The sequence below is a fragment of the Pan paniscus genome, chromosome 6, assembly GCF_029289425.2.
Source record: "Pan paniscus chromosome 6, NHGRI_mPanPan1-v2.0_pri, whole genome shotgun sequence".
Lineage (NCBI taxonomy): Eukaryota > Metazoa > Chordata > Mammalia > Primates > Hominidae > Pan > Pan paniscus.
This window is the reverse complement of record NC_073255.2, coordinates 144913606-144939096: the sequence shown is the minus strand read 5'-3', so window position 1 is coordinate 144939096 and position 25491 is coordinate 144913606. Positions and strand designations below refer to the sequence as shown.

General features: G+C 43.1%; 1 protein-coding gene across 3 annotated transcripts in view; it reads left to right on the top strand.

The window, feature by feature from the left end:
• The window catches only part of LAMB4 (laminin subunit beta 4), a 106506-nt gene that overhangs the window by 37192 nt on the left and 43823 nt on the right, over positions 1–25491 (top strand). For 2 of the 3 annotated variants that reach the window (XM_034964769.3, XM_057302932.1), the window contains exons 13-19: positions 575–654; positions 1215–1365; positions 13256–13441; positions 14727–14842; positions 15979–16099; positions 23154–23331; positions 24881–25024. In XM_034964769.3, the coding sequence (XP_034820660.2) occupies positions 575–654; positions 1215–1365; positions 13256–13441; positions 14727–14842; positions 15979–16099; positions 23154–23331; positions 24881–25024 (976 nt within the window). Of the gene's footprint in view, positions 1–574; positions 655–1214; positions 1366–13255; positions 13442–14726; positions 14843–15978; positions 16100–17110; positions 17507–23153; positions 23332–24880; positions 25025–25491 lie in introns of those variants that run through there. The other variant, XM_034964770.3, reaches the window with a different exon arrangement.

Sequence of the window (25491 nt, the reverse complement as noted above, 5' to 3'; positions counted from 1 at the left end):
GAGGAATTGTTAAGGCTCCCATTTCTTTTCCACTTGACACATTACATGGACAACCTTCCTGTCCCCTTCATTTTATAAAATTTTTTTGAGATGGAGTCTCACTCTGTCACCCAGGCTGGAGTACAGTGGCACGATCTCAGCTCACTGTGGCCTCCACCTCCCAGGTTCAAACGATTCTCCTGCCTCAGCCTCCCAAGTAGCTGGGACTACAGGCATGCACCACACCCAGGCAATTTTTGTATTTTTAGTAGAGATGGGGTTTCACCATGGTTGGCCAGGCTGGTCTCAGACTCCTGACCTCAAGTGATCCACCCGCCTCGGCCTCCCAAAATGCTGGGATTACAGGCAGGAGCCACCGCACCCAGCCCTGTCCCCTTACTTCAAATCCTGGAGATGGGAGATGTGTCCATGGAAGATCATTAGCCAAGCGCATAGGCCTGGAAGGTTTCTCTGAGATGGTGCAGGCTGTTTGGCTGTTTGATGTGTGGCAATTGCATTGTAGTGATTTCAGTGTTGCACTTCAGAGCAACAGCATCTTCATAGCTGGAATCAGCTGAGCATTTTTTCTCTGTAGGTTGGATACTGGGGCCTGGGAAATCATCTCCATGGGTGTTCTCCCTGTGACTGTGATATTGGAGGTGCTTATTCTAACGTGTAAGTCAGATAAGTTTTATAGCAATATTCCTTATTTAAACTTAAAAGCACATTTTATTCTGATACACTCATAGTCATAGGTGAAAAATTTCATTCCATGACAAGCAATGATCTTGAGACATTAACTACAGCCCATTGATTTCTTTCACTTCAAATATTTCCAAGGGTGAGGTAAACAATCCTTCTGCTGGGTATCCCACCACAAGCTGGTGGCATGGGTGCTTGAATACGTGTGACCTGCCTAAAATACCAGCTTTTTGCCATGTTGTAAAGAGAGATCCTAAAGCCCCCTTTTTGCCAGATTTTAGAGCAGAACCTGGCAGTGGGGGGTTGGGGACGTAGGGTGGGGAAAGGGGCCGCCTGGGCTCCATGGCCCTGGATTCACTATTCAAGGCCAGTTATGTTAAACCCATGGCCTTTCTGCATCTTCCCACAGGACCATTGATTGACTGATTCTAAGGATTGCTCCAAACTCAGGGAGCATTAGCCCAGCACCCCTACACCTTCATTTTCCGCTCACCTACTTTGCATTTTTTCATGATGAATTGCTTTTTCCTCAGGTGCTCACCCAAGAATGGGCAGTGTGAATGCCGCCCACATGTCACTGGCCGTAGCTGCTCTGAACCAGCCCCTGGCTACTTCTTTGCTCCTTTGAATTTCTATCTCTACGAGGCAGAGGAAGCCACACCACTCCAAGGACTGGCACCTTTGGTTCGTATTTCATTTACTTTCCCTACAGACTGTGTTTGATGATATGTCAGTAAACACACAGAGCACATACTTGAGATCGTGGTCAAGATACCTAGAAAAGAATGCTTTTGCCCAAAGATGCAGATCAGAGTTTATTATAACCTGCAAATGCAGATTATATAAACTCTTGAGAGCAGAGTCTCTGTTTAGTTCATCTTTGTATCTCAGGTCTACCACAGGGTCTGGCCCATAAATGTGAACGGATCAAATTATGATGAAACAGACTTTACTTTTGCTGTTTCAAGGTATACCCATCAGACAAAATGTGTTTATTGAGCATCTACTTCTCCATCTCCCCATGATACTATAAACTATAAAAGGGTGAGGTGGATGTGTATAGCATTCATCATTGTTGCACTAGCGCCTAGCACAGTGCCTGACACACTGTAGGAACTTTATCGATATCTGCTAATAAATGCATGACGAAGGTATAGAAGGTTCTCAAGAGTGTGACTCCAGATAGGAATAGGAATATGACAAAGAAAAGGTAATTCAAGGTGAAAGTCTTTAAGGAGAGAAAGCATGTGAAAGTTGATCCCTAAGACAGGATTTGGATAGATAAAGAAAACAAGGGGGACTAATTCTAGGTTCCAGGAACCGAGTCATTCCTGGAATCTCTTCCTTATCTGTAAGGACAGATGGGGAAGGATGAAAATGCCCCTTAGGAGGCTTGGAATTTGCTCTTTTACTGACTAGGATCAAGACCATAGCAGGAGATTTTCATTGTCCCTACTTAGATGTAACAACTACGGTAGGTGGAATCCAAATGAAGCAATCCCTGGTCTGGGTTCTTCTTCGTGGTCTTGAATATTGCATCTTTATGATGGTGACTGAAAAAACAATTTTAGAAAGAAGTATGGGTATTTCTGTTTAGGTCATAACTAGGTCTCACTTTTTAGATGGGAAAACAGAATAAACATAATTATCTAAAATAGATGGTTGTAGCACCCCCAGCACGGCACATACTGAACAAATGTTTATCCTATTACCAATTAAATAGAATAATATCAAGTATGCCAATACGGCTCTGAGCCAGGGGTTGTAAGTAAAGCATCTGAAACAATGCTGATTTCATTTGTGAGGGGGGTTATATCATGCATGATATGAACCCTTACTACTCCCTCCATGGCTTAAGGAAAAATATCCAGGACATAGAATAGGTTTAAAGGGCAGGTAAATTTTTTTTAACAAGTTAGAAAGTAATACCTATGAAAAAAGAAAAAGCATTCAAGGTGGGATTGATATTAAGAGTTTAAAGGGCAATAATGTGAATAATTTTCTTTCTCTGCTGAGGGTATGATCTTTAATAGTAGTAGAAAAGATTTAAGTTGGTTAATATTTAATTATTTGCACATTCATAAATGAAATTTCATGGTATGCTTGCTATGCTGTTACTGTTGCTGTATTATTAATATTCCATGTATTTAATGCGCTATGCTTTGCACTTTACATACATTATCTCATTTAAGTCTCCAAATAATCTATTATCCCTAATTCCCAGATGAGGAAAAAACATTAGAGAGGTTAGGTAAGTCACTCAAAGTCATACATCTAGTAGATAGTGGGGTTGGGGGAGACTGGATTGAAACCCAGGTGCATCTGGTTTCAAAACTCTTACTCTTGGCCAGGCACAGTAGCTCACATCTGTAACCCCAGCACTTTGGGAGGCCAAGGAAGGAGGATCACTTGAGTCCAGGAGTTTAAGACAAGCCTGGACAACATAGTGAGGTCCCATATCTACAAAAACAATGACAAAAAATAGTTGGGTATGGTGGCACATGCCTTCGATCCCAGCTACTTAGGAAGCTGAGGTAGAAGGATAGTTTGGGCCTGGGAGGTTGAGGCTGCAGTGAGCTGTGGTCGCACCACTGTACTCTAGCCTGGGTAACAGAGCAAGACCATGTCTCAAAAAAACAAACACAACTCTTACTCTTAACCCATTAAGATGTTGTACAAGGTGCACACAAAGCTGAGCTCCAGGCTAAGGATGGTATAGATAAGGATTAGTTAGGGTCACTGGCTCTAGGAGTTTTTACTACAGCTAACACATTTACATAGATAGCTTAGGATGGGCCAGTGCAAATGATAAGGAGAATCAGTAAGTGTATTAGGATTTCTAAGCCATGAGTGAGACTTTATGAGAAGACAGTCTAGCCAGAGCAAGTTATAAATAACAATTCAGAGGAGAACCAAGGCAGGTATAGTCACAGGTACAGCAGGGAGTGTAAATAGAGAAGAACTATTGTAAAATAAAATTATAGTGTCCTGCTAAGGAGGCTAAACTTTATTTTTTGGGCATTGAGAACTCATTGAAGCCTTCTGTCATGCTGGGCCCCTATTGACCTCAGTAGATACTGCACCATGTTCAAAGAGACCGAAGAAGACACCCAGAGCCAGAGAATGAGACATAGGGATGATTGAGGGAACTTACATACGGGGGTCCATTGGCAGCAGGCTAGACAGGAGCACTGCTATAAAAAAAAGTGTAGTTTATATAGCATTTTCACTTAGTGCCCTCCCCCTAGCAACCTCTTCTATGCAACCTTCATTTAACCCAAAACAAAGGGCCTCAAACCCCTGTATGGCCTGTATTCCATAGGATAGGCCAGAGGTTCAGATGTTCCTCAGAGATAAGGAATGAATCTCCAGGTTGGCTACTCCCAGATTCCTTAGCTGGGAACTCTAAACACACATTCCTTTTAGGCCATAGGGTCATTCTCAGGGTATGCTTAAGTTATTGCTGTCAGATGTGTTCACCATACACCTTCTGTGCGAGAGAATAATGTGACAGAGGCCATCCTCAGTGTTCTTACAAACTTAATCTAACAGAAGTGAAGCCCGTTTCTGGACAGACTACACTAGTCCAGACAGGAACAAATAAGGACCTAAGTTAAGGGGTAACAGAGAGAAGAGAAAGGTTGGAGATGAAACTATGAATAAGAATAAAAGCAAACCCAACTGCATCTTACGAAGAATTGTTTCAATGTTCTAACTGCAGAATTAAGAAGAATTACAATTAACTTTCTCCATGGCTCATTGGTGGAATAATCTGAACTTCTTGGTCCATGGTATAATTAATACTTCTGATGGGTACTTAAACTGTCATTTCTTTTTAAGATGTTAGGCCAGGCATGGTGGCTCATGACTGTAATCCCAGCACTTTGAGAGGCCGAGGCGAGCAGGTCACCTGAGGTCAGGAGTTTGAGACTAGCCTGGCCAACCATGGCGAAACCCCGTCTCTACTAAAAATACAAAAATTAGCTGGGCGTGGTGGCACACGCCTGTAGTCCCAGCTACTTGGGAGGCTGAGACACAAGAATCACTTAAACCCAGGAGGCAGAGGTTGCAGTGAGCTGAGATCGTGCTATTGCACTCCAGCCTGGGTGACAGAGGGAGACTCTGTCTCCCCCAAAAAAAAAAGATTTTAGCAACAGCTTTGCATGGAATGTGATGTGTATTTCCAGCAACAAGGAAGTGATTTCATAATTGACAAAGAAAAGATAATACTGAAGAGAAATCAGAAGCAAAGCTTACATGCTGATGAGCAGAGTGAGGTAAACCATTCACGAATGGCCACAGTCACATGCCGTAAATGAATGATATGGTAATGAATGCACTTACAACTGTGCTTGGTCCATGCATGTACTCAGTTAGTAAAAGCTCTTATTACCCTCATGAATAGAAATGGAGGAAAGGAAAAACCAAGCCCAAAGAAATCAGAGCCTCTGGGGAAAAACATCAATAGCTTTATTTCTTTGCAAAACAAGTAATTTCTAGAAATCTGGGTTCTGAAGGGTTAGAGAGTCGAACACTGTGAATTCACGATTTCTTGTCATTTTAGTAAGGAGAGGTAAAGTGCTGAGGAGTGGCTCTCCTCTTACATGGAGAAGGAAAGACACACTGATGGCTCTGGGTTGGTGCTGTAGCTGTGCCTCAGACTTTGAGACAGTTGCAGTTGGTCAGTGCTGGCATCAGTGGCAGAGTGACGCCACTTCCTCACGGCCCAGCCTCCCATGGCTACAGAGGCTCCAAAGAGTCCAGAAGACCTTGTAGCCATCCCTTGTTATTCACGAAAGTCAGAGCCACTGTAGGCTTGTTTTTAGGTTAGTTCATTCCTTCATTTTTTAGCTTTACTGAGATTTTTACTGAGCCTTCCTGTGTGCATATGCACAAATGGGTATGTTGGAGAAGCAAATGAAAGCAGATGTTGGCTGTCTTGTTCCCAAACCCAGTACCTCTTACACATAAGAGACCTTCTCAAGTGAATAAAATGGCTGAATGAAAGAAAACAGAAACACTTAAACATGGAGCCTGCCCTCATTGTAGTGGGAAGGAGCCGTGGATACAAATGGCTAATGTGTGGTGGGGTGGGCTAAGGGTCATGAAACAGCTGCATGTAACATGATATGGACTTCAGATTATGGAGAAGTACCCCAGCTGAGAAGTTCAGAGAAGGCTTCGTGGGCATTGCTCCCCCTACCAGGATCATGTGCGCCAGTCATGGGGACTTGCTTTCTCCTACTTGTTTCTATTCCTATGCTACAGCCCCACGAGGCCTTCTCTGACTTCTAGGCTAGAAGTGGCTCTCCTCAATCTGAAGTCCACCTGAAAGAGGAGACTGGGGAATGAGTCGCTAGTCCCCTCCCCTAATTCCCTCAGTGAGCCTCAATTTTTACTGTGCGTGTTACCTAGGAAATTTATTTAAAATCCAGATTCCAGGTCTGACCCTGGGGAGATACCACATCCGGGAATCTGAGGCTGGCCAAGAAACCTGGGTGTTTGCCATGTGCCCCAAGGTGATTCTAATATGGGTGGTTCATGACAGCACTCTGACAAACCCTGCTTTAAGCATCCACAACATACTCCTCTCTTTCTTGAAATGACCACATCTGTGTTATTGATTGGGAAAACTTCTTCTCATCCCTTAAAGCCCAACTCAGATTTTTCTCTGACATTTCCTACCCTGACATCTGGACATAATTGTTTCCATCTCTGGGGTTCCATACAGCCATAATTTTTCAAATTGCGGGCCATGCGAGTTAATAAGTAGGCCATGGGACCAGTTTAGTGGGTCAGTTTAGTACAAGAGAAGAATACAAAATAGTAATATTTTTGTGAAATTTTTTTCAATTTTATATAAATGTGTGTATGTGTGCATGTGTACAGTGTCACTGTCTTAGGTTGGGTTCCTGGAAGCAGATGACAACAGAGATTCAGGTGCATGTGTTTTATTGAGGGAACGTATGTCAAGTAAAACCTATAATGGAGTGAGGGAAGTAGGCTAGGAAATGAGAAAGGGGGAGGCAGGTATGGGGTCGAGGGTCAAGTTTAGCTTTGGGTCTCATCTCCCAGGGAAGCTCTGAAGCATAAATTGCACCACAGAGTTGTCACCCACTGAGGCACAGGGCTGGCCTGTTGCGTTCCTGCATCAGTCAGTCGTTGGTGCTGGACTGCCAGGGCAGATGCAGGTAACCTTCCAGGTGAGGTGGTTCTCATCAGCCAACAGCAAGGCCCAAAAGAAGGGGTCAGTCGGGAGCCATAGCAGCAACAGTCCCAGGAGCTGGCAGGTGCATGCACTAACCCAGTAAAGGGGATCTGGCAGCAGAACAACAGCACCTACAACACCTACTCATTGCATGCTCTGACCCACCTGCAGGGCCCAGTGCAAAATAAAAATGCAGGGCCGGGCGCAGTGGCTCACGCCTGTAATCCCAGCACTTTGGGAGGCCAAGACGGGTGGATCATGAGGTCAGGAGATCGAGACCATCCTGGCTAACACGGTGAAACCCCGTCTCTACTAAAAATACAAAAAATTAGCTGGGTGCGGTGGCGGGCGCCTGTAGTCCCAGCTACTTGGGAGGCTGAGGCAGGAGAATGGCGTGAACCCGGGAGGCAGAGCTTGCAGTGAGCCAACATTGCGCCACTGCACTCCAGCCTGGGTGACAGAGCGAGACTCCATCTCAAAAAAAAATAAATAAATACATAAAAATAAAAAAATAACAATGCAGAGCTTGTGTTCTAAAATCAGAAGGAAACAAAGGGCCATTGAAAGTACTAAAATATAAAGCTTTATACTTTCTTTCATGGTCTTTCTCTCAGTTTGTCAGAGCATTTTGTTATTTGCCATTCAATGTCATTCTATGTAAAGATATATTAAAATTTAAAATTATTAGTATGAATTGTACCATTCATCTTTGCAGAGTGCAGTGCCAATTTTAACTGCAAACATAAGAACATTTCAACTCACACATGGAATCACTGAAATTACAAAATTTGTATTCATATTCACATTGTCAATTTGTAGTCATATATACATATGTATTTCATTCTTAACAGAACTGTGAGAACACTGCACAAAACTAAGTCAACTGTTTTCATTTCACTTCCTGCTATGTGTTCAACCAACACTCTACCTTCAGCATATTGATGAGTAAGGAAGGACTGAAAGGAAATGAAACTGTGCGTTGTCCTGTCTTTCTCTTTCCTTCTAGTCATCCTTTTCAGTGGAAGTAGTTGGCTAACGCAGGGAAGTCACATGAATAAGAAAATATGTGGGGCCTGGCATGGTGGCTCACACTTGTGATCCCAGCACTTTGGGAGGCTGAGATGGGAGGATTACTTGAGCCCAGGAGTTTGAGACTAGACTAGATTTGAGACCCCATCTCTGCAAAAAAAATTAAAAATTGGCTGGGTGTGATGATGTGTGCTGGTGGTCCCAACTACTCAGTAGGCTGAGGTGGGAGGATCACTTGAGCCCAGGAGGTCAAGGCTGCAGAGAGCTGCGATTGTGCCACTGCACACCAGCCTGGGTGACAGAGCGAGACCCTGTGTCAAAAAAAAAAAAAAAAAAAAAAAAGGATTCCTTGGTTGTTTATGTTTCTTAGAATGCCTTTCTTTCTGCATTCAAAACAAGTCTGGTTCTAACAGAAAGCTTGGCTTCTTGGGGCTATCGGCACTCCTGCTAACTCGATCACGTTAGTAACACACTTACCTTGCACTCACTTTGAGTCTCACTGAAATCCCAGGCATAGTAGGTCCACCAGAATTCTGTGTTCATTGGCCCATGTTGTGCACTATCTGCAAATGGGTCAACAAGGAAGCAGACATACATGATGCACATATCTCTTCTGCTCACGTGCATGCTCCACTGTCCCAAAAAATTTCACTTACAGAACAAGTTCAAAGAAATAAAATTATTAACTATATCAAGATGGTGACAGCAAAGCATTAAATCAAGCATGGGGGCTTTCTTTAGGGGGTTGGGGGGTGCTCCTACGTAACCATGAAGCTGGCCCTGTCCATTTGCTTCTTACATTAAGTTCACTCCATGCAGGCACAGCTTTTCCAGGATTCTGATGAGCCATAATTCCTGAGGAAATTTACAAAATGACACTAGTGAGACAAACTACAGCCTCTGGCTGCTGCAGTTGGTACCAAGGCTCTAATTGGTACCATCTCCCTCCCTCCTCTCTACACATTCTAGATTCCCCTTATCCTCAACTGGCACTTCTGAATGAGATGACTCACACTCTCATCCCTCATGGGCTGGAGCCCCTGCATTGCATGCCTTATCAGACCACATGTATGGGAGCACTAAATGTGCCCCAGTGGATCACCTCAGTGCCATACATATTCCTCGTGTCCCCATGATATAGCCACAGCCCTATAGTTATGATAATTCCTTCTTGTGACTACTGGTCTGCTGGCATGAGGAGCCCAAGACACCATGTAGCAGCCATAGCTGTAAGATTAGCAGAAGGAACTCTGTCCCCCTCCAAGAATCAAGACCTCTAGACCCACAGAGCCTAATGTTACAGTGACAAGAAGCCCAGATTACCATGGTCACTGGGAGTGGTAGTGGGCATGGCTAATCCTACTTGGTTCTCCCAAGCCCATGTATTCTATCTGTTAGGGACACAGCATCAAATAAATGCCTTCATTTAAGGAGTACATAACTTCCCAAAGAATGCTGGCCCATCTCCTGGGGTTTCATTTCCTAGTTTGTGAAGCTAATGCTTCAGCTGCATCTTTAAGGGGCCCCATTCCACTGCCATCTCAGATCAGCATCTTCCAGATAGTATGGTTTGTGTAAGGGCAGTGAATCCCCAAATCACATGACCATGGCTGAACTTGTTTTGCTGGAAAGTGGATCTATTGTGCAGAGGAGATATTATGTTTTCCCACCTTAGTGAATCGGCCCTCAGAAAAGAGTGCTGCCAAGGCCATAGAATGGCTGGTTCTCACTGTAGGAAGCCATGTAATAGCAACTTGGGTCAAGGCACCCACTTCACTAGCCCTCGATGTAGGGGATTAATGTGGTATTTCATAGAATATATGGATGGTCCAGATCCTTTTGGGCTATATTGTGACAGAGAACAAGAGAATTAAAATAGGCCCGGAGCAAGACTGTGAACATACACTCTTACCCTTCCCAAGTATTCTCCTCAGCACTCTCAGACTACAGAAGGAACCCACTTGCCCTTGTTGGAAAATAGAGCCCGACTATCCCACCCCACCACATTTGCAGACAATGTAGAAACATCAAAGGACTGACAATGTTCCTTTTTCCTTAAAAGTATGGAAGAGAAAACCTTTTTGCCTATCAATATCTACATAGCATGTTCCAGAGGCTGTATTAATCTGCTCTAGTAAAGACACTCCATCCAACCCAACAGCTGCAAGTGGGACTATACCACGGTTAAATTTGTGGTAATTGACTTCTGTCTGCCAGTGATCCATCCAACAACTGCAGAAACAAGACTGGTGCTTTAAATGGGGATATGATGGGAACTACCACAAATTCATCCATTAAGTCTTGAGAGTGGCACTCTGAGGATGCCCCTGATTTGCATTAGTGTTTTTATGTACTGTCTTGGCTTGGGTGTGGGGCAGGGGGCTCATTTTACAAGATTTTATTTGGCTTTTCCTACTACAAGAGCTCTTACCCCACAGGTCAAAGAACCAGTGCCAACTGCAAAGCAGGTTCATTCCATTATATATATTCAAGAATTGAAGAAAATTATCAATAGGTGGTTCTGTAAATCCAGTGACGTCACTATGAAAGGCACCTAGGCTAGCAGTCCATTTATTACCTGACCCACATATGTCCCTATTCTAACAAGGGGACCATGGTGGCACTTTGTATACCTGGTTATCAGCATAAGCTCAGATCCTGTATCCACTAATACTGAAAGATTATGGGTATACCCCCTTCCCCAATAGACAGTTATCTTTGTAGAAGTAATTTACCTAGGCTGGTAATTCAGGCTCTTCTCTGAAGTTCTGTGACTCTTTTTTTTTTTTTTTTTTTTTTTGAGACGGAGTCTCGCTCTTTCACCCAGGCTGGAGTGCAGTGGTGCTATTTTGGCTCACTGCAAGCTCCGCCTCCCGGGTTCACACCATTCTCCTGCCTCAGCCTCCCAAGTAGCTGGGACTACAGGCACGCACCACCACGCCCGGCTAATTTTTTGTATTTTTAGTAGAGACGGGGTTTCACTGTGTTAGCCAAGGTGGTCTCAATCTCCTGACCTCGTGATCCACCCACCTCGGCCTCCCAAAGTGCTAGGATTACAGGCGTGAGCCACCTCACCCGGCTGAAGTTCTGCAACTCTTACAATTAATGCTTGTGAAGAATATTCAGCTCTTCTTGCCCTCTAGTTTAAGGAGACGAGAGTCTCTTTAAACATGCCCCCAAGGAGGCCCTCTGATTTTCACACTTTGCTTTACGTTGGTGATTGATTGTCCTTACCCTGTCATTTTCTCTCATCAAAGACATTCAACAACAGCCACCCATTTCCACAGTTCTTACTGGAACATCAAAGGATGCAGATGCCTCCCATATCTTTCAGTGCCAGAAATACTGCTCAAGTCAGTGCCTCCCCTTCCCTGCCTGTATTCTGTCCCATTTCTCCACAGGTGACAGTTTTAGCAATTGTATCACTACATCATGCCAGGGATCATCAGTGCATGTCACCCACCACAGCCCTCACTGCCAGCCAAACAGTAAATTATCCACCTCCAGAATTGCATCTTAGGATCTACTTTTAGGTAAACTGTCTGGCATTAATTATGTCAAATCAGGTGCCCTAGGAGAGCCTAAGATGGGATTCAACTGCAAGTGATTTATTAAGGAAATGTTCTTCAGGAATACTCTTAAGAGAGTGAAGGAGAAAAGATAGAGAAAAGGAAAGAGCAGAGCGAGACATGGTCTCAGGTAAAACAAACTTTGAATTGATCCTCAGAGGAGCTCAGGGGCATACACTGGAGGCAAAGTTGTCCTGCCCCTTGAGACAATCTGGTCAGCCTTGTATCAGTCAGTCATTGGCTGTGAGCTCCCAGAGGTTGTGTTGGCTGGTTAGGGAGGGAGATGTGAAAGAGCAATCCTCCAGAGCAAGGGTCACCTGTGAGCTGTCAGCAGCCACACACACAGCAACTGGGGGATGGGTGCACCAAACAGCTAAAGGAGATCTGGGAGGGGCACCTACAGTGTCTACTGCAATTGCAAGGGTATTTTATTTTATTTTATTTCTCGCTCTGTCACCCAGGCTGGAGTGCAGTGGCGCAATCTCGACTCACTGCAACCTCTGCCTCCCAGGTTCAAGCGATTCTCCTGTCTTAGCCTTCCAAGTAGCTGGAACTACAAGCGCACACCACCACTCCCAGATAATTTTTGTATTTTTAGTAGAGACGGGATTTCACCATGTTGGCCAGGCTGGTCTCTAACTCCTGACCTCGTGATCCACCCGCCTTGGCCTCCCAAAGTGCTGGGATTATAGGCCTGAGCCACCACACCCAGCCTTACAAGGGTTTTTTTTTTTTTTAATGTTTGAAAAACATTGTATATTGATGACTTTACATATACCTCTGTCTATTAAAACCCAATCTGACAGCACAATTTCTTGGTTACATTTCTGCCTCAGATGCGAGATTCTAAACTCCTCTGTGGCAGAGGCTCTGTCCTATTTATTTTGCATTCCTAATTCAGGAGCTGGCACATAATTGTTACTAAAAATTTATCAAATGAAGGGCAGTTTGGGGTAGATCACAGAGCAACTAGAACTCCAGGCTAAGTAACTTGGGCATTATTTTGTTGGCAGTTAGAAAGAGTTTGAGATGCTTGGTTGGCAGCAGTACATGATATATATTGGACCAGAGAGAGAGAAGAGAGCAGCACCAAGAGACTATTGCAGCAACACAGGCAAAAGTAACAAGAGGAGGAATTTGAGCGGAGGCTGTGAGTGTGGAGAGGCAGATGCAAAAGTAATTAAAGAGGTTTTATCTACAGGGTCCAGATGGCCTCAGGCTGACATCCAGTATAGAGACCGTCAGGGATTCTAATTAATCATGTTAGGAGTTTTATACTTACATGCTCCCAAGCAGATAGAAGAAGAGCGTTTCTCATTTTGCATGGAAGAAATATCTAGAAAATAAATCCATGTGGGTTTTCTCATTGTCATGCCCAATTAGGCAAAATCCGTAAAGTGGGCATGGGAATAGCCTCCATATTTTGGGAAGAACTCCGCAGTCATATCCAAGAAAACCCAAGGTTATCAATGTGGAATTTGCTCAGTTCATTAGCACAAGGGGTACTTAAAATTAAAGTCGCTTCCCGGAACACTGCTTTCAAATCAATCATTCTATACAGTAACATATGTTCCAAAGCTGCAGTATTAGCACATTATTCTCAGCTGGATTCTGGACTGTATCCTGCTTAGAATAATTTATCTGTGACTCATATGAATCATATACACACCAGGAAATACAGGGGGTGGTGCAGTGGGGGACTGGTTTTCTTGAACTCTTTCAGGCCTTGACTGTAGGCAAAGCTATTTACATTCCTCTCCCATTTTAGGGCTCGGAGACGTTTGGCCAGAGTCCTGCTGTTCACGTTGTTTTAGGAGAGCCAGTTCCTGGGAACCCTGTTACATGGAGTGGACCTGGATTTGCCAGGGTTCTCCCTGGGGCTGGCTTGAGATTTGCTGTCAACAACATTCCCTTTCCTGTGGACTTCACCATTGCCATTCGCTATGAAACCCAGGTATCCTTTAACTCTCCAACTTCGGTGGTGAAAAGCTGACAGAAATACATTCTTGAACTGTTTCCATTTCAGCCTTGCTAGAATAGGTTCATCAGAAAAGGATTTGTAAAAAGTGAACATCTGGGGAGCATTATAAACCCAAGGGTTTCCTAAAGATATTGAAGCAGCACAGTGAGCCATATGCATGCATGCTGTATCCCATGGAGAGAAGCTACAGCTGGAGTTATAGATTTAAGGTACCAGATTTAAGGAAGTGGTGACTGTTTGTTTAAGAAAAATAACCAAAATAACACAAATCATGCCCTCCTGGTACTTTTCTTCTAAAAATTTAATAAACCAACACATGTGCAGAGATTCAGACTCACAGGTGATGCAGCAGAAGCATTTGTTTGCATTTGCATCTTACCCTGCAACAAGAGAAAGACCAAAAGCAAACTGCCCCTCTTGTTTCCCACTACTAGGCCCCCTGCCGCCCACCTTTTAAGAAATATCTAAAACAGAATAGAAGCCAAATTAGAAAAATAGTTGATTTACACCAATAGTTCCTAACCTTCCTTTGGATCTGAAGCCCACTGAACATCTCCTTTGAAACATATTTGATATGGCTGGAGGGGGGTGTGGTCTTAGAGGCTCCCAAGCCCCACTAGGGACCACATTCTGGAGGCTCTCACAGTGCATCACATGCCTAGAGCAGCTGATCTGCTTTGAAATGTGTGATAGGATATAATTCTCTATTTCTTACTTACAAGTGAAAGCCAAGGAACTTCAGTGAACTTTGGCTCAGTGAATATGATAAGAAAGCCATTAAAAATATACATAGATTAATTTATCTGTAGAGAGAATATGGCCCTGACACCTTTAAAAAGCTTTTCCAAATTGTAAGGCTTCAGAATAAAGCTAATTTGCATATCTCCCCAGTATATAGATTCCTTTTGTAAAGGATTCCAAATTATTATTATTTGTTCTGTGATCCAGAGCCATGATGAATGAGTCAACTCCCTGGGAAATAGGGGTTGAGGATTAGGTTTGTCAGGAGAGTTAAGGTTTTTCCAGGCTCGTGAGCCCATGAGAAACAATGCTTTTTCTGCCTGGATCACAATTCAGGCATCAGAGAGTTGGGCCTGAGAGTGAACCTCTAAGACTCTTTCAATTCCAAAACTCTTTGCCAAGTGGCCTAGGGGTTGCAAATTCAAGTCCATGCACTTTCCATTAGCTATATGTGTGTACGTGCAAAACATTTTCCTGCATCCTTGCAGTGACATGCCTTAATGTCATGCCTGTCTAGTCTGCAGCTGACTGGACTGTCCAGATCGTGGTGAACCCCCCTGGAGGGAGTAAGCACTGCATACCCAAGACTCTACAGTCAAAGCCTCAGTCTTTTGCCTTACCAGCGGCTACCAGGTATGTTTCAGACCTGTCCTCAAACATTGAAAGCTTCTTAGAATTTTGTTCACTTATCAGTAATTTGTTTCTGGGAACTAAGTGGAGAAAGAGGAGGTCTGAAGAAAACGATAACATATATTAAGCACTTACTGGGTGCTGCACTATGCTTTACATTTAATATCACTTTTAATCTTCATAACAACTCAGTACGGCAGGTTTTGTCTTCGTTAGATGAAGAAGAAATTGAGAAGGAGAGTACTTAAAAGACTTACTGAAAACTCATCACTAATGTGTAGCAGAACCAGGATTCTAGCCAGGATATCCTGACTCTAAATATTGAATGTTCCTTTTCCGGTCCCCAGGTGGCTTTGAAATGTAAGAAAGCAAAATGCAACCAGAATAAGAGTAAAACATTCAGCTTGATTACTCTCAATAGATGAGAGTCTTTGAAGTAAAAGACTGCTAATTTTGAGGCCACTGATTTTGCCTCAACAGAAACTTGTGGCAAAATATATATATTTTTTTGAGTCAGAGTCTTGCCCTGTTGCCCAGGCTAGAGTGCAATGGCATGATCTCTGCTCACTGCAACCTCTGCCTGCTGGGTTCAAGTGATTCTCCTGCCTCAGCCTCCTGAGTAGCTGGGATTACAGGAGCGTTCCACCACGCCTGGCTAACTTTTTATATCTTTAGTAGAGACAGAGTTTCACCATATTGGCCAGGCTGGTCTCAAACTCCTGATCTCGTGATCTGTCCACCTTGGCCTCCCAAAGTGCTGGGATTACAGGTGTGAGCCACCATGCGCTGCAGCAAATTTTTTTTTTTTGAGATTTTTTGAGATCCTGTTGATGTTAGCATGAGAGACGGGATGAGGACCTCTGTACCATCCTTTCCCCAGAGCTGTGATAACAACCCACAGCCAATAGTTTCTCAGACTTTGCTACTTGGCACAATCCTGTGGAAGAGCCACAGAGGATCTGAATGTGACTTTACCATCCAACCAACCCACCTGTGCTGGTCTAGACCTACACTGGCCTCAGCCCCACAGTGGAGGTCACTGCCCAGTACAAGTGCAATGCTACCAAATACTATGACCATTTAGCTAATATAATTGTATTTCTGTGGTCTGAATTTTTGCTTTATCTTTCTTAATACAGAATCATGCTGCTTCCCACACCCATCTGTTTAGAACCAGATGTACAATATTCCATAGATGTCTATTTTTCTCAGCCTTTGCAAGGAGAGTCCCACGCTCATTCACATGTCCTGGTGGACTCTGTAAGTATCACAGAGTTTTGTGGGTGCTTTCTTCGCTACTAAGCACCATTATAACTACTTTTAGACTCACTAGTGAAATATTTCTTTAAAAATGTAAATGTATTTGCTCAATTATAAAAGCCACCTAATAGCATCTGCAAATCTTATTTAACAGTATGTCCCAGTAATGGTTTGGAGTGTTTTACATATTATTTAATCACAGAAACCCTGTGTGGTAGGTATACTTTCATGATTTCACAGATGATGGAACAGAGCTAGTGGTCTGTGACGCTGTGACAGGGTCACAGAGCTAGTGAGTAAGGAGTCCAGAATCAGAGCCACCCAGCCTGCTTCCACATCCCTGCCCTGAGCCACGACAGCACACTGTTGGTGTAGGAAATGTGGGGAAGAAATCCAACCACATTAATCATTATCATTTTCCAAGTTCCCATTTTATACATCCTACACTTTTGTATCATTGAAATCAGAGTTCTTATACGATGTTGTAGGCCAATTTTTTTCACCTCACACTTCATCATAAGCATTTTCTTATGGTATGTATGTAGTCTTCTTATCTTCAGAAACCATGCATAATATTTCCTGAGTGACTTCTTCCAGCATCTTTCCCCCACAGAGTGGGGCGATGGGCATTCCTTCCAAACTTCTTACTCTGTGCAGCCCTTCAGACCCAGGCTTGTCCCTGGGCAGGGTTGAGCATTGAGTAGATTTACTTAAGTTACTTATCTATTTTCCCTACTCCTGGTCATATAAGTTGCTTCTATTTTTTACTACTATGTGTATTTGATACATGTTTGATACATATGTATATTTGATACATTTGAAATATACATATATTTGATATATATTACTACTATGTATATTTGATACATATTTTTAAAAATATTTTAAAATATTTTCCTACTTTACCTAAGGTGTTATGGCTCTTGAAATAATTTGTCAAAATATTTTCTGGAACATATTTTCCAATTCATTTTTTTTCTGTTTTGAGACGGAATCTTCTCTGTCACCCAGGCTGCAGTTCAGTGGCACGATCTCGGCTCACTGCAACCTCTGCCTCCTGAGTGCAAGCAATTCTCCTGCTTCAGCTTCCCGAGTAGCTGGGATTACAGGCACCCGCCACCACACCTGGCTAATTTTTGTATTTTTAGTAGAGATGGGGTTTCACCACATTGGCCAGGCTGGTCTCAAACTCCTGACCTCAGGTGATCCACCTGCCTCAGCCTCCCAAAGTGCTGGGATTACAGGCATGAGCCACAATGCCCAGCCTCCCCAATAAATTTTTAAGATCGTTAGTACAGTATGAAGGTACCAGTTTCATCCCACCTTCAACAGAATTATATAGAATTGTGTGGGATTTTTAAAAAGTAATTTCATGGATAAAAATAAAATTTCTTTGTTAAAATTGCATTTTTGCGTATTTGTGAGAATCTTCTAATATCATTACTTAATTGGCAAACTACAGCCCAACGAAGTTTTATTGGGCCACCGCCAGTCCTATTTGTTTATATATCATCTATGGCTGCTTTCAAGCTAAAAGGCAGAGTTGAGTAGTTGCACAGAGACTTTACAGCCACATTTCATCTGGCAACCATAATCAAAGGTGTTATAAATCCTGTACCTAGAGAGCTCTGTAACAGTTCAGGTGAGAGGATCTACCTGGTAGATTCTACCATATTATAGTAGAAATACAGTAGAAAGTAGAAACAAACTCTTAATTGGGAATTTTAAACTGTCATGATTTCCCTAACTATATAATCCATTTCTCCACTGAGGAACTTTAAATAGAACTGTACTCATTAACCAACATATGAGTTACAAAGGGAAGAAAATCAAATCTGATAGGTTTAATTTGGGGGGGAAATGCCAAAAATTGGGAACCCAAGCAAATTAAAGAGAAAGGAAGAAACTAATGAAGTCCCAGATCACTAAGGGATATTACTGTTACTATAATAATCAGGAAACTCAAATTTATAAAAGCCGACATACTCTTGATTTTCAATCTATATCCTAAATATTTCTAAACTTTGTAAATTCCAAAGATTATCACTTGATGCTGTACTAAAGGCATTCATCCAAATTATCCACTCATCGCCCATTCACTGAGTATATATGGGCCAGGAAGTATGCTGGTCCTGGGGTGTAAAATATGGTTCCTTATTAAAAAATAATTCTCAGCCTAGTACAGAAGAAAGACTTGTATATAAAATCATTACAATGATGTTTGATAGATGCAATAAGTAAATAATTTGGAACTAATTTTAAAATATTGCATTTGGGCCGTGCATGGTGACTCACACCCATAATCCCAGCACTTTAAGAGGCTGAGGCAAGCAGACCACTTGAGGCCAGGTATTCAAGACCAGACTAGGCAACATGGCGAAACCCCGTCTCTACTGAAAATACAAAAATTAGTCAGGTGTAGCAGCACATGCCTGTGGTCCCAGCTACTCAGGAGGCTGAGACACAAGAATCACTTGAACCTGGGAGGCAGAGGTTGCGGTGAGACAAGATCACGCCACTGCAATCCAGCCTGGGCGACAGAGCAAGACGCTGTCTCAAAAAAATAAACAAAATAAAATAAAATATTGCATTCGATTAGTTTTCAGTCGATCATTCTCTTACATATAACTGTGGAAAACCTGAAGTATGAATAAAAGTTAAGAGAATAACCCATAATTGGTAACTGTCAGAAATCTCGGAAGAGGCCCAGACCTGTTTTAGGTCAGATTCCCTAAAGCAAAAGCTGAGACAGGGACTCAGGTAGATGTGATTTATTGAGGGTGTGTTCCTGAGAGGAGAGGAGTAAGGAAAATAGGGGAGGACAGGGGAAGGAACCAAGCAAGGATGTGGTCTCCACTGAAGTGTGGCCTCAGGCTGATCCCACCTGGAGCTCTGGAGCTTGGATTGTACCACACAGTTGAACCTCCCTGGACGCAAAGCAGTGCCTTATAAATGCTCAGCTACAGGTTCACCACCACCACCACCACCACCCGCCCCACTGTGAGTGCATAAACCCCTGGACCAGATGGCTGAGTGCAGTTTTCTGAAGAAGGGAACAGCTGTGAGCCTTAAGGAGCCAGTGCCACACCCACTACAGGATGAGTACACCAGCCTGCCAAGGCCAACCTAGGGCGGGCAACTACAGTGTGCACTGTGGTCTCTGACCCAAAATGTCCAGGAGGAGAAAGTCCTTGCACATTTCATTGTTACAGACTAACATGATTAATGCCATACCACCAGTTTTGTTGCTCTGGGAAGATAAGACACTTGACTGCTTGGGACGCAGCCCTTTCAAAGTTTATTCTTTTCTGCAGCCAGATTAACATTTGCATCTGAGACCAGGGGACATTACCAAGAAGACCAAAGGAAACCTTTGTTTACCCATGGTGCTCCTTCTGCACAAATGCCTTGTTTGGCAAGCACTGTGAGATCACTGAAATTTGTTTTCAGTTACCCAGATTACATGGTATGTGCATTTATAAAACTGTGTTTAGAGTAAAAAATATATTAGGCATTCTAGAATATAAAACTGCCATTCTTCTTTTTAAACCATGGAATGGAATATACTTGGTAAACATAAAGTCCTTAGAAGTTTCTGGTAGAAGAAGTGAGTCATGGCATTACAAAATCCTATAGCTGGCCGGGCGCAGTGGCTCACGCCTGTAATCCCAGCACTTTGGGAGGCCGAGGTGAGCGGATCACCGGACATCAGGAGTTCGAGACCAGCCTGGCCAACATGGCAAAACCCCGTCTCTACTAAAAGTACAAAAATTAGCTGGGCGTGGTGATGTTTGCCTGTAGTCCCAGCTACTTGGGGAGGCTGAGGCAGGACAATCACTTGAACCCGGAGGCAGAGGTCTCAGTGAGCTGAGATCGTGCCACTGTACTCCAGGCCTGGGCAGCAGAGCAAGACTCCATTAAAAAAAGAATTCCTATAGCTGACAGGAACTCTTGTCATCTGGTCTATCTTCTCAGTTCCCAGAATGGCCAACTATCAATGGCTCAGACCAAGAGCTGTAAATTATCTCTGGTTGGCTGCCCTCATCCCCAACCCCAGTCCATATGGCTTTCTTCTTCATCTCTCCCCACTTGGTTTGTGTTTGGAGAGCACAGAGTCATTTTCATATCAACTTAAGAATACAGTAGTAGACCTATAAATATTCTTTACTGAACAAATTTCTTTGAAGCGCCTACTATAAATTAGACACTGTGGTAGGCATAGGTGTAAACAAGACGTGTGCTATCCCTGCCACCCCGGTTCTTATTCTCTAAAGGGGAGATGCAGACAAGCAAGCAATGAGAGCATGGGGTTAGAGGTCCTGGGAACCGTGACAGGGCACAGACCCAAAAAGCTCAGCGTGACTCTCGCAGTGGTTCTCAGCCTCATCTGACCCAATCCCATGCCCCCTTTTTTAACTTTTAAAAATATTTTTATTACAAATATTTTCTAATATTCCTTACCATCCTGAAATGAAATTCATAGGCACTATAGCCTATGTGCATACATGACTTCCAAATAACATCAATGTAATATGCTAATATTAATACAAAGGAAAAACAAAAGGAAAGTATGGATAAATAAATCATCAGACTTCAATGTGTACATGTACAGGCATGAATACACCAGAAGACGCAATGAAGTAGGAAGATGCTCACATAGGTAGAATCACTGCAGGGGAGATAGCCATGAAAGCAGGTGTGTTGTAAACATGTTTAAAAAACATAGAGTTAGGCTCTCGACTCAAACTATAAACAGGGTTTTCTCCTTCATGAATATCCAATGGAACTTTCAAAAGCTATAAGGGCCATTTTGTGAGAATGTCCCACGTTTCTGACTGCAACCTGCTAAATGCCTGTAATAAACATCACTCTATTGCTGTGACAACTAAAACCACCTCCACAAATTTCCAAAATGCTCCCTAGAGGGGCAGTACCTCCCATATTGAGGACCATGGGGTTGAGAGGATGAGCAGGAGGAGCATAGCAAAATGAAAAAAAAAAAAAAAAGTTCAGATTTTTACCCTGAGGCAATGGGAAGCCACTGAAAAGTTTTAAGAAGGAGATTATCTGGACAAACTGCATTTAAAAAGATCACTCTGACTTTAGTGTAGAAAATGGATTGGGTGTGGCAAGAGTGGATGCTGGGCCATCTGTTCAGCTGCCACTGTAATCATCCAGGTGGCCTGAATTAGGGAAGTGGCAGGGGAACAAAGAGCCATAAATGCACCCTAGACACATCTAAGAGGAGGAATTGGCCAGGCTTGTGATTTGATGTGTGTGGGATGTGCGTTAGGCAAAAGTGTTGATAGCAAAGAGGCAAGTGTCAAAGATGACCTCCTTCAGTTTTCTCCACTGAGCAGCTTGACAGATAGTGGCATTGTCTACCAAGAATAAGCACAGAAGGGAAAGTGGGGTTCAGGCATGTTTGTTTTGCAGTGCCTGTGGGGCAACTAATAGGCGTTAGATATCAGTGCAGATCTGGAGCCCACGACTGACAGGTGCACAGGAGATGTAAATTCAGATGCTGGCACCCATTCAGATGGTGGCCCAGTGTGGCCAAGATCACCTAGGAAGTAGGTGTGGAGTTAGGAGGGGGCTGATGAGAGAACCCTGAGGAACTCTAACATTTAGGGATGGGATAGGGGAGAAGTATTGCATTGGCTTGAAGGGTGAATGGCAGATGAGGCAGGGGTGATGACAAGGAAATGATTTTTTTAAGAAATTTGCCTATCAAGGAGTCAAAGGGCAGAGACAGGGGCCGTGGCAAGAGGAATATGTACGATTGAGGAGGTGATTTTACAGATGGGAGAGACTTGAGCACATTTAAATGTGAGTTGAGAGGAAGAGAGTGAAGAAAGCAAGCATAATATGCAGAAGAGTTTTGTGAGGTTAGAGGACTTACCAATGGGACATTTCTTCCACTCCCAATACCTCGTCCTTCTTGAGCACTAAATGTTCCAGATGGGTGGTAAGACTCGAGAGCCTGGAATTTGGGAGGCAGGTAGTAGGAAGCTCCAGGCCTTTTGCTGGGGTCTGTTTCCTCTGTGTAGTAAGGAGGTAACGACATATGCTCAGAGTACAGCAGAAAGAGGAGACACTGGTAAATACAGATGACTTTTGAACAATTTGGGGGTTGGGGTGTCAACACCCCCATGCAGTCAAAAACCTACATATGATTTTTTACTCCCCAAAAACTTAACTACTAATCACCCACTGTTGACTGAAAGCCTTACCAATAACATACAGCCAATTAATATATATTTTGTATATGTAGGATATACTGTATCCTACAATAAAGTAAACTAGAGAAAAGAATATGTTATTAAGAAAATACAAGGAAGAGAAAATATGTTTATATTCATTAAGTGGAAGTGGATCATCACAAAGGTCTTCATCCTCTTCATCTTCACGCTGAGTAGGCTGAGGAGGAGGAGGAAGAGGAGGGCTTGGCCTTGCTGTCTTGGAGTAGTGCAGGCGGAAGAAAATCCGCATAGAAGGGACCCATGCAGTTCAAACCTGTGTTGTTCAAGCGTCAGCTCTGGTCATCTAGGGTTGTGATGCCACCAGCTGGGTGTGTCAAAGGACAATTAGGGAAAGACTGAAGAGAGTTGAAGTAAAGGGCTATGGAAACTGGTTTCAGGACAGATAAAGCAAAAAGAAGACTAGAGGAGATGTATCTGCACAGGTTTAGTCTCCAGACTTTACCTGCTGAATTAAAACCCATTTTCATGCTGCTTTTAACACCAGTTGTTCAAAATGACCAACTTGATGTTATTACTCTTTCAAATCTAGACAAACATATTAGCAAGTAAAAAATATGATAGTAGAAAGATAAAGGCTTTTTTTTCTTAGCCACAAGTCCAGAAATGTAAATATTTAAAGATTTCTTAAATAAATTGAAAATCTTTAAAGTCTTCAGTCCTAACCAGTTTAAAGGATTGAGTTGAGTCTTCTTTGAACCATTATTTTCATAGATCTAATTTTTTTTATATATAAGTAGAATCTTACACAGCAGATAGTTTGAATGTTAAGTCTTTTTGCATTCTTTCAAAAGCTTGGCCTTATTCCCCAAATCAATTCATTGGAGAATTTCTGCAGCAAGCAGGACTTAGATGAGTATCAGCTTCACAACTGTGTTGAAATTGCCTCAGCAATGGGACCTCAAGTGCTCCCGGCTGCCTGTGAAAGGCTGATCATCAGCATGTCTGCCAAGCTGCATGATGGGGCTGTGGGTAAGTATCTGTTTAATGGGCTCTACTGAAGCACTGACATCCATACAAATGCTTTTTGGAGCAAATCAATTTATGTTAGCATCCACTCCAAACAACAACCAAAATACCCATCACTCAATGATTAGATACACAGAGTGGTCTGCTGATGTGTTGGAATCATAATGCACAGTACATTGAGTGTATAAAAGAGGAACTTTGCAGCAGCATTTATAGGCTAGATGGCTGGAACAATGATCCTAAAATATTCATTTGGAATTCTAGGGCTGGAAGGAACTCCAGACATCTTTCATCCCAAAATATTCATTTAATAAATGAGCACATTGGGGCCCAAAATCTGTATGTAACTTGCCCATTTCATTTAGCTATGGAAGGGCTTTTCTCCCTCAGCACTACTGAAATTTTGAGCTGGATAATTCTTTGCTGCGGGGGCCTGCCCTATGCATTATCAGGTGTTTAGCAGCAGCCCTGCAGATCTTATACCGGTACTGCCCTCCCCTAGTTGTGACATCCAAAAATGTCTCCAAACTTTGTCAAATGTCACCTAAGGGACAAAATCATCCTTCAGTTGAGAAGCATGGCTATAGAGTGACAGCTACAATGACAGCCGAGGCTTCCTGAATGTTAGGCAAATGCTTTTTCCATTAGGACAGAGCTATGAGTTCAGGGTACCCACCATGTCATGAAATATATGGAATAGGGGGAAATAAAAAACTAGTAAGGGGGGCCGGGCATGGTGGGTCACACCTGTAATCCCAGCACTTTGGGAGGCGGAGGCAGGTGGATTGCTTGAGGTCAGGAGTTTGAGACCAGGCTGGCCAAAATGGTGAAACACCGTCTTTACTAAAAATTAGCCAGGTGTGATGGCACGTGACTGTAATCCCAGCTACTCGGGAGGCTGAGGCATGAAAATCACTTGAACTGGGAAGGCGGAGGTTGCAGTGAGCCAAGATCACACTACTGCACTCCAGCCTGGGCCATAGAACGAGATTCAGTCTCAGAAACAAAACAAAACAAAACAAAAAAACACTAGTAAGGGGTATGGTGGCAGACACCTGTAGCCCTAGCTACTTGGGATGCTGAGGCAGGAGGATTGCTTAAGCCCAGGAATTCAAGGCTACAGTGAGCTATGATCACACCACTCCAGCCTGAGTAACAGAGTGAGACCTTGTCTCTAAAAAAATAAATAAAGTAGTAGGTATAATTCAGCACCAATGTAGAACATCAGGAATTGAAGTATTAAGAATGCCAATAGTATTAATTACATTAGAATAATTATTTAAAACCAATTTTAAGTCTGTTAACTTGTTAAGTAATGTTTATTGAGCACCCTATGTACCAGCACTATTCTAACTACTTCGCAGAACTTATTTCCTTTTATCCATACAACAATCCCACAAGGCAGATTCTATATTATCCCTATTTAACAGATGAGGGAGTTGAGTATTAAAGAGGTCTTAAATGAAAGAGAGGTGAACTATAGCTACTAACAAGGTGAGGTGCTTCTCTGCCTCTTCATTCATTTCTACCTCCCTTCCATTGTTCCTTGCAGCCTGCAAGTGTCACCCCCAGGGCTCAGTCGGATCCAGCTGCAGCCGACTTGGAGGCCAGTGCCAGTGTAAACCTCTTGTGGTCGGGCGCTGCTGTGACAGGTGCTCAACTGGAAGCTATGATTTGGGGCATCACGGCTGTCACCGTACGTAGCAAAACACACAAGGGGAAACACTTGCTCACAGTCTTGACATTTTGACAGCAGGCAAAGTCATGGAGGGGGGTTTTAATGGGAAGGAGATTGGAAACCTGACTACATTATTCAGACTATCTATGTACATAAAATATACTGAACATTTTTTTGCTACACTTCATTCATCCATTCATCAATGGGCCCTGACTGTAGGCAGAGCTGCATTAGGAACCAAGAGTAATGAACAAGGCATAGTCCATGCCTCTGGAAGTTTGCAGTCTGTGTCAAATGGTTGGTAGTTCAGTTAAAACGTGGAACACCATGAAGGGAGCTGGCAAAGCCAGCTTGAGGATCTAGCTCACAAACCCAGTGGCTGGAAAGCCTAAAACAATGATAAGATTGGGGAGTCAAGAAAGGGACAATGCTGTCACCACAGACAAGACTTCTCCCAATGAGGATATCACCCTTTCTGATGCGAG